Source organism: Etheostoma spectabile, chromosome 15, assembly GCF_008692095.1.
Source record: "Etheostoma spectabile isolate EspeVRDwgs_2016 chromosome 15, UIUC_Espe_1.0, whole genome shotgun sequence".
Taxonomy (NCBI): Eukaryota; Metazoa; Chordata; class Actinopteri; order Perciformes; family Percidae; genus Etheostoma; species Etheostoma spectabile.
Genome location: NC_045747.1, coordinates 4,380,548 through 4,390,747, shown reverse-complemented (window position 1 = coordinate 4,390,747; position 10,200 = coordinate 4,380,548). Strand labels below are relative to the sequence as shown.

Sequence of the window (10,200 nt, the reverse complement as noted above, 5' to 3'; positions counted from 1 at the left end):
TGTGTGTGTGTGTGTGTGTGTGTGTGTGTGTGTGTGTGTGTGTGTGAACATTGTCTGAACTCCCCTGCTCTCAAATTCATAGACACAGATGGTACAAGGCTTGCAGATGCAGTGCCGTCATAAACCTCCTTCTCTAGAGAGACTGAGAGGTACACGGAGGGAGGGAGCATACTTTCCAAGTCTTCTGATCTCAAAATGATCTGATCTTGAAGGTGAAAAAGTTTAACAAGTAGAATGGATAGAGAAGCAAACCGTGGTTTGTTCTTCAATCATACATGGTTTATAAAGGTGGAAATAAATCAGGAAGAAAAACATTGACCTAGATTAACATGGTCACGCAATATTCCCTGGTTTTCTTTCACAGTCACTAAACCGCAATTGGTCGAAGTAGCTGCCGTTTGAAATCATCAGCTGACGATATGCATTTTGTTTGTTTTTCTTTAGCAACACAACAGAGGCTGGTGGGACATACATCAAGAAGTGCTGCAAGGGCTTCTGCATCGATATTCTGAAAAAGATTGCCAAATATGTGAAGTTCACCTATGACCTGTACCTGGTAACCAATGGCAAGCATGGCAAGAAGATCAACAATGTCTGGAATGGGATGGTGGGAGAGGTAAGACAAATGTGTGTGTGTGAGTGTGTGTGTGTGTGTGTGTGTGTGTATGTGTGTGTGTGAGAGAGAGAGAGTGATTTAGCTAATTTTGAAACATTGTCAGAATATGTACATAAAAAACCATTGAGCTCATCATGAAAATCAGATGTAAATCACATATAAATAATATGTATCCAATTTCATAAAGGAACCGGTGCACAGTTATCTGTGTGTGGCACCTCAAGAAAGTGCAGGAGTATGTCATGATAAGAGTATTGACGATCATTCTTCACTTTTAGATTGTAGTACATCTGAAATCCAAGCCAAGTCTGAGAAGAAATTACAGATGTCTGCATGGCAAGATATTCCTGCTCCTTATGTTCCACAAAAGAGCTTTAGTTGTTGACTTTGCAAAACTTGTGGGGTAAGGAGTTCAGCTATAAGGCTTTGGCACCAACTGGCAATGCTTAGAAAATAAACAAATCTTAGCTACTCCTGCAGAAATGTATTCTGCATATCTTCAATTACCAGCTTCAACTTGAAGGTAAAGTAGAGTTTATCTTAAGACTGTACACTTTATTGCTATCTATATCATTTCATCCATTAGTTCATCTGGCATTCATTATTTGGCAGCTATTCGGACTTATTTCAGTTCATAGTTGATTAAAGTATTATCATGAAAGACATTGTTAATTTGCAGAGATTACATGTCATTTTTAATTATTATCACAGTGTTTAGGATGTAATGCTCACCTTTAAGGATCAGTGTCAGTGCCGGTCAGTATCAAGACTGAACTGGGATCTGAATGTGCAGTGGGATTCAGGAGCCTGTTGTGTTGATTATATTGATTCCTTATTTTATTTGACTGCCTTTCACATGTGGAAAACCAGTGATTGCCACAATGATTAAACATTCTTCTTCTTCTTTGTTTCCTGTGTCCCTCGTTTGACCATTTTCCCTTTTACTTATGATTTGTCCATATCCTTTTCTCCTACTTTCTGCTATTTCACCCACTCTTTTTACATCTTCTGTTTTCGCCTTCCTCTTTTTTCCATCCATATCTTTCTCCTCCTCAACATCTATCTCTTCCTTTCTCCCTGTCCTCACTAATTACGCCCCCTCCTCATCCATCCATCCATCCATACCTCCCTGCCTTCCTTCCTCCCTCCCTGTAACCCTGCGGCCCTCCTTCTCCTCCGCCCTCCTAAGGTGGTCTATAAGAAAGCCGTCATGGCCGTCGGATCTCTGACGATCAATGAGGAGCGTTCTGAGGTCATCGATTTCTCCGTCCCGTTCGTGGAAACTGGGATCAGCGTCATGGTCTCCCGTAGCAACGGAACGGTCTCCCCGTCAGCCTTTCTAGGTAACTGTCAGTGAATAACTGTTGCTTTGTTGTTGGACCCTTGAGAGAGGAATATCTGTCTTGTTTGCTTTTTTCGGTTTGTGTGAGTTTAGAATCGTATTTGTTTTGTGTGTGTGTGTGTGTGTGTGTGTGTGTGTGTGTGTGTGTGAGATACAGAGCTCATAACACAATTGAGCTCGGTTACACCGCTGTCAATACATGCTCTTTCATCGGAGGGATTTGGCTCGACTCCTGCTTCCTGCTACAATGACTCTCACTTACCTGAGAGGGACTTAACTGCAGGATTTTAACTTGAGTGACCATGGATATCCCTGTTGTGGCTGCTTAGTCACGTTCATTTTATGCATAGTGCTTAGGCATCAACACACGCATGCACGCACACACACACACACAAACAAACACACACACACACAAAGCCAGCACAATTGCGCAGAAGTAGAGAGAAACACGCACGCACGCACGCACGCATGTATGCAGCGTGCAGCAACTGCTGTGAAAGTGGCAATTATAAGGGCTTACCCTATAAGTACTGCACGCACAAACACACACACACACACACACACACACCCACACACACACATATTGTGCCAGCAGTGCTCTCCCATACATTAGAACAGAGTTTAATCTCTGCAGTAGTGTTGTGAGCTCAGAGGGAGGACAGGACTGCTGACACCAGGCCTTCCTATACTGTGCGCCTCCACACTGTCAAATAGGAGGTGTGCCTGTGTATATGCAAGTGTGTGTGCGTGTGTGTGTGGGGGGGGGGGGCTGGAGCTTGTGAACATGCAGTAGTCAGCTTGTTATCTATGCAGTTCTGTCTTCTATGTGTGTGGTGGTGGGTGGTGTGTGTGTGTGTGTGTGTGTGTGTGTGTGTGTGTGTGTGTGTGTTTGATTTATTTATTCAGTGCATGAAAAGACAATGAGTGAGCACAAATCAGAAAAAGTGATATGTAAGATGTAAAAATGTATTCTAACATGTGTTAATAGTTAATCCCTGTCCTCTTATTCCTTTCTTCCTGTCTCTCAGAGCCATTCAGTGCATCAGTGTGGGTGATGATGTTTGTGATGCTCCTACTGGTGACTGCAATGGCTGTCTTCATGTTTGAATACATCAGTCCTCTTGGCTTTAACAGAAACCTGGCGCAGGGAAGAGGTGCGCAAGCACATTACCACACACACACAACAGTATTCTTATCTACAAAATGTGTATGTTCTCATCTTCCTCTAAACCATTTTCTCTCTTTTTCCTAATCTCGCCCCTTCATTCAGACCCCCATGGCCCTTCCTTCACAATGGGCAAGGCTGTGTGGCTGCTGTGGGGTCTGGTCTTCAACAATTCTGTGCCAGTGCAGAACCCTAAAGGAACTACCAGTAAGTTCATAGTGTCTGTGTGGGCCTTCTTCGCTGTCATCTTCCTGGCCTCCTACACTGCCAACCTGGCTGCCTTCATGATCCAGGAGGAGTTTGTTGATCAAGTCACCGGGCTTTCCGACAACAAGGTAATGGACAACAAATGGGAGGTAGTTTGCTAATGGGAGGTTGTTTGTCAGTAAAGAAGTTTATATCCCACCCACACTTTTACACTGAGTATGTTATATGTTGGCATATTTTTTTCTAGTCCCGCTTTTTTCAAAATCCAGAGGGTAAAAAATTATCACAAGATAACAAACTCATATTGCTTAATACACATTTTTGTTACGAATATATTCCAACCTTTCTACACTTCCTACACGCTAACACAGTAACAGTAATACATTCTACTTGTTGTGCCTACTTTTTCAGAAGTAGCAAAGTTGTCAATAAAATAGGACACACTTTTTAAAAGTAGTAAGAAGAGTAAGTGTATCATATAACAATGCTGCAGTGTATGCATGGCATTTCATAGTTCAAGCGCCCTCTAGATTAAATTACAATATTGCTCGTAACATCTGGCATTGTATAGGAAGTGCAGAAAATCCATTAAAGTCCATAAACAATTACTTTTTACATTTTTATCCAAGTCAAGCCAAGTCAACTTTTATTATATGGCCCAATGTCACAAATCATCATTTTTGCCTATGTATCGGACTAGGAGAACCCCCCCAAAAAGACCTTAACAGGAAAAAATGGAATAAACCTCAGGGAGAGCAATTGAAGAGTGATCACTCACCCAGGACGCACAGACGAGCAATAGTCATGTGTGTAGAACAGACCAGCATAATGAAATTGCGGTATAAACATTTCAAATGACTAAATGATACATTTACAATAGTGAGAGGAGAGTGAGACAGAGAGACAGAGAGTCAGAGATGCACATCAGCAACTATAATAGCAGCAGCAGTTGGTATCAGGATCATTATCTACAATGCAAGAATTTGAAATTGGGTTTGGATTGCATTGCTCAAACCATTTAGAGTGGGCATGTGTACTGTGGAGAACAAGACATTTATTTTATTTGTGAAGTGAAATATTCCACACAAGTTTACATTTCTGGTCTTAAATTCTTGCAAAATGTGGTTCTCCTAAACTAAAATCAGCCTAACTTCATACCATGTATAGAAGGAGTGTTCTTCTTCATAGACTTTCTTCTTCAGCATAGACTTTTGTAAATAAAGGGTTTAGATTAAAAATACAAATCTCTTCCTTGAATAAAGGCATTGCTTGTCATACCACTGTTGTCACTATGTGGTTAAAATAATAATAATACACACTGAAATATAAGAATATAAGGAAAGGAAGATAATGAAAGTAGAAAAGGTGGCCATGCAGGAGGAGGATGACAGGCTGAATGGAAAAGGAAAAGGTCAGACCAAATGTAGAGATATCGAACAGAAAAGCAAGACAAAAAGGGTAGAGAGTTCCTAAGGAGAGAGATGTATAAAGGAGTTGCTTCCAAGGAGAGAGCATTTGAGACTGATGTAGAGGGTTTTGACAAGAAACAGAAGGGGAGGGGGTGGGAGGGATGGAAGAAGGGGTACAGCAACCGGCAGGAGGGTGACTGAGGAATAGCGAGAGGCCAATACACGCAAGATGGTACAAGACAACAGGCGGACAGATATGGGCCAAGTTGACGGCTGAGGAAGGGACAAAGGAATGGCGCTGGGGGGGGGGGAAGTCAATGGGATTTGGGAAGACAGAGAGGGTTAGGGAAGAAAGGAAGCAGACAAAAAGGGCAAATGATTATTCAGAAAGATATGCTGAGCGAGGCTGAACAATGCTATCTGTGACCAGCAAAATGATGGAAGAAGCCCCCCCATCGAGATGCCTCTAAGTGAATTATACTTAAAACTGCCCTATGAGACCCGCGATGCTCCTGGCCGACATTACTGTGTTTAAGAGGCTGTGGTGGGCTTAGTTCTATAGCAAGAGTGGACATGTTGCTATGATACTGTCTGAAAGTAGATAACCTAAGGCATCCGTGCTACCAACCATGACATGTCTAGCTTGCTAGAAAGGGCAAATAGCAATCTAAAAGTTAAGCTATTTTGGTGAGGGGAACACTGGCATTGCCATTTTCAAACGGGTCTCCTGACCTCTCACCCCAACATATCTAAAAAAAACAAATTGGTTTTATGGGTACCCACGAGTCTCCTTTTTACTAGTCTATATCCTTGATGTTGATGCTGCAGGATATTCCGCTGGATGCATGTATTATCACAGATTTCCGTTTCTTGCTTTCTTTGTGTTGGAATTTTAAACTTCGGTGGATTCATGAGGACTATGGTTGACTGCTCCTCAGATCTCGGGAGGCTAAATTGAGACAGCTAGCTTGACTATCTGTCCAATCTGAGTTTTCTCTTGCACGACTATTTTACAGCGGCTTTGCGCGGAGCTTAGAACCACCCATGACAATTGTGATTGGTTTATAAAATGCCCAAAAACCAGAGCACGTTTTTCTCCAATCCAGGAATGCTGTGTGGACTTGTCAGACCCTCCCCCGCTCTGCAGCGTGTGGATGGTCTGGCAAAGTGAGACTACCCTTTTACAGAAATGCCTATTTTATGCTAGTCACATGCAGTTTGGGACTAAACCATGCAGTTTTATTCATTATTAATATTTATTTATTTTCTCCTTAAAAATGGTGTATTTGAATATTTCCACTTCCATTCCATCGACACTTTTGTCCAAAGCAAAGCTTACATTTTTCCCAGGGCATACGAGTGGGGTTAAGCATTTTGCTTAAGAACACTTTGGGTGGGCTTGTGGAACCTCCAATTTGCAGTTTATGACCAACCAGATGTACAAACTAAGCCACAGACACCCCGTCACCACACACAGTTGGAATTGTCGAAAAAATCTATGATGTAGATGGCGATTCAGAGGTCTTGAATCTGGCCGAACAACCTTTTCATATTACTTAACGTTAACGTTTAGAGAGAGTTTGCTTATTATAGGCCAATTGTTGGTACGTACTTGTCTGTACAAACTAGAACTATGCCAATACATATGTCAAAGGTCCTTTTATTGTAATTTCTCAGCATTTGCAAACAAAAATACTATATGTGGCAGTGGTTTTAGCTTTGATTCTTGAGTCTAAAAATGTCAGAGCACACATAGCACATTCATCAACTGTCATCTGGGGGTGGGGGTGGTCCAGACCAATAAATACCTTGTGACCATACAGGACCATCATTCATTAAGCAATTTGATGGCATCTTTGTGTAAGCGTGCCTATAATTTGACAAAGCTGTAATATTATATTTTTTAAGCTAATGATTGCAGGAAGGCAAGGCAAGGCAAGGCAGCTTTATTTGTATAGCACATTTCAGCAAAAGGGCAATTCAAAGTGCTTTACACGAAATCAGTTAAACAGATAAAACACAGTACAAACAGTTAAAAATAATAAGCATTAAAAACTAATAAAACGCCTGAATAGACAGTTAAAAACAAAGAAACATTAGGACACATAAACACAAGAATAAAAGTACAGTGCAGCATAAGAAATTTAAAGAAATGAGCATTCATTTAAAGAAAGGCAGCATCAAAAAGAAAGGTCTTCAGCTGATTTAAAAGAACTGAGAGTAGCAGCGGATCTGCAGGTTCTGGGAGTTTATTCAGATATGAGGAGCATAGAAATGAAAGCTGCTTACCACCCTGTTTAGTGACTTGGGGACAGAAAGTAGACCTGTCCCAGATGACCTGAGAGGTCTGGGGGGGTCATAGTGTAGTAGCAGATCAGAAATGTATTTTGGACCTAAACCGTTAAGGGATTTATAAACTAGCAAGAGTACTTTGAAATCATCTTTGAGACACAGGAAGCCAGTGTAAAGATTTCAGAAATGTGAGTGATGTGATCCAGTCTCTTGGTCTTAGTGAGGACTCGAGCAGCAGCGTTCTGAATCAGCTGTAGCTGTCTGATTGATTTTTTAGGGAGACCTGTAAAGACGCCGTTACAGTAGTCAAGTCTACTGAAGATGAAAGCATGGACCAGTTTTTCCAAGAGCTGGAAGAGCTGTTTTTTAAATATTTTATGATGAGGAAGTAATGACTGTATACAGATCTGTCTCCCAACATGTCTCCCAAGCACACCATGTCATGTGCGAGTGGAGGGCAGTCAGTTAACAGGTCTGTGGCATTTTAGGCTCTATAACACCAGCGATTTGTCTTTACAGCACTGGCCTATTTGTCTCTGCTTGCTGAAGAGGACACCCTGTTCACGTTTCTCAACAGCTTGATAGCACAGCAAGCTTTTAGCTCACAGAATTTAAAAATTCAAATTTCAGCAAGTGCTGGGTTGGGGTTCTAGGGACTTGTTGTGATGGCATAATAATCACAGCAGTAACCAGGTTTTGGAACTGGCCACATGCATCAGTTTAGAAGAGATGTAAAAGAAAAAAACGGTACAACCAAACCTCTTATATCTAATGATATGAATAGTTACTGACAATTTATTAAATTTTGAGGGCTGGTTTAGATATAACATCAATACATTTTTTTATATTTTATTCCCAAAAATGTGCAAAGATTCCTGAACAGTCTTCAATGTAATAAGAATATGATATATATGTATATATATAGTATGATCTAATATAACATATAGATTTAACACAATATATGAATATGAATCTGAAAAAAGCCTTTAGCCCACTTTATAACCACTAAAGAAATGCTTTAAACTGCTCGTTTAGGCACCAGTATCATGATGTTATACTTGTTTAGCCATCTATTTACAGAGGTTATTTAATTCATACACTCTCCCTGTAGTGTGACAGAGAGGTGAGCCTATCTGTACTGAGATCGATGTGCCAAAATGACATGGAATCAATGACATTCGCTTTTGGATATAGCTGCCCTTGAGAGCAGAGGTGCCTGTCTGAACACATACAAACATGTTGAAAAAAACGATTGTTGCCCACCACTTGTACCAATATCAGGACTGATTTTAAAAGGGCCACTCTTAAACTGCTTTTAAGATCCGCAGAGCAGCATCAAAGTTTGAGAAGACAAATCTAATTAAGCAACAGAAAGTTGTGGTAAAACATCTCCAGGCGGATTGATAAGTCAACACTTTGCAGGGACACCACAACAATACTGTTTAGATACTAAACACACAAGGACCTTGAGAACTGCTGCTTTAAGAGAGAGATACAGCTCACATGTAGGAAAACACAGTGGCATGTGAGGGAGATGGACAGGCAAACAGGAGCATTGAAATCTAGAGTTGAGAGACCACAATACACACACACACACACACACACAGGTTTATGGCACTATCTTTGTGGGGACCCATATTTGACATAACGCATTCCCTAGCCCCTTACCCTAACCTTACCCATGAAAACTAAAAGTCTAACCATAACCTAATTCTAACCCTGATCCTAAAACCAAGGATTAACCCTCAAATAGTCTTTTCTACTTGTGGTGTCCAGCATTTTGGCCCTACAAACAAGTATACTGGACCCCTGGTTTTTGGTTCCCATTGATATAGTCAAGCCACGGATATAACAAGCCGACACACAAACTTACACACACACACAAACACACACACACACACACACTTGCACACATAACACAGACACACGCACAAAAAAGGCAGTCAAGTTGCTTATATAACAGTGGAACTTCCATAATAAAAAAAAAAGAGGTTAACAGCAGAGGAGCAGAACGAAGAACGAAGAGGAGCAATAGAAGACATATGGGACTGAGGAAAGCACAGTCTGGGTGAGCTGAGGTAATATACAAGACAGCATTAGGATCCCATGTAGGGTCACTTGACCACCACATGAGATTGTGAGAGAGATCCATTTTTAAATATATTAAAAATGTAGTCAAAGCATATATTATAATGGATCTTTGTATTTATTACATCAAAAAATCCCATCTATGCTCTTAAGAATTGGACCTATAAGTACAAAAAATCCAATAAAAAACAGAATCTGGAGGAAGAAAAGGTTGGGAGCATTGCATTGCTGTCAGTCATGGTCCTGTAGCAGGGAATTGCGTACTCTTACTCCACTGTCTGAAACACAGATCCCCTGCTCTTTCATTGTCTCATCAAGCTTTCATTAGCAGCAGCTGGTGCAATTCTCAAAAGACTTTTTTTAGTGCAACATATGTTTTGATATGTTATAGTAGGAAAAGCAGGTGTGTTTAATAAAAATAATAATAAAAATAATGATGGCTGCATTCTACTGAGGCCCCGGTATTGTGCATGCTGGCTCACTGGAATCGCTGACAGGGACACTTAATGGTACTAAGCCTGTTAATGTTATCAATTTCACCTGTGCTTTTCCTGCTATGACAAGTCAAAATGTCTGCTGTGTAAAAAGGTCTATTATCCAGCAACAGAAGAGCTCTGTCCCAATATGAATGTCCCCAGTCCTCAGTGTCATATGTGCCCTCTTCAGAGCTTCTGCTCCACCTTAAAAAAGCCACAAAGGGGAGAAGGATGAGAAAAAAGAGAGAGAGGACTGCGTGAGGAGAGAGCTTTTCCTCAACGCTATCGCTTGGGATGCTGACACACACACGCACACACACACACACTGCGTGATGTCACCACTAGTGCATGCACAGCAGACTTGACGCGCCATCACCATGACCTGATTATACAATAGAGATGAACATGTTTACATATATATTATGCAGATACATGATGTAACTAGTTCACATAAACAATTCAACAATTGGACAAATATGTCATGCTCCGCCTACAGGTTGAGTTACTATGTGTTCTATGAATACTGTATGTGAAAGTAAAGCAAAACAGACACGTAGGAATAACATGGAATATTATTTTACAGAAATCTTTTAATAACATGTATT

General features: G+C 40.9%; 1 protein-coding gene across 1 annotated transcript in view; it reads left to right on the top strand.

Annotated features, from left to right (window-relative positions):
* The window catches only part of grin2aa (glutamate receptor, ionotropic, N-methyl D-aspartate 2A, a), a 165,838-nt gene that overhangs the window by 136,498 nt on the left and 19,140 nt on the right, over positions 1–10,200 (top strand). The window contains exons 7-10 of the mRNA XM_032536982.1: positions 445–616; positions 1,806–1,959; positions 2,987–3,112; positions 3,229–3,458. Coding sequence (XP_032392873.1) covers positions 445–616; positions 1,806–1,959; positions 2,987–3,112; positions 3,229–3,458 — 682 coding nt within the window. The remainder of the gene's footprint in view (positions 1–444; positions 617–1,805; positions 1,960–2,986; positions 3,113–3,228; positions 3,459–10,200) is intronic.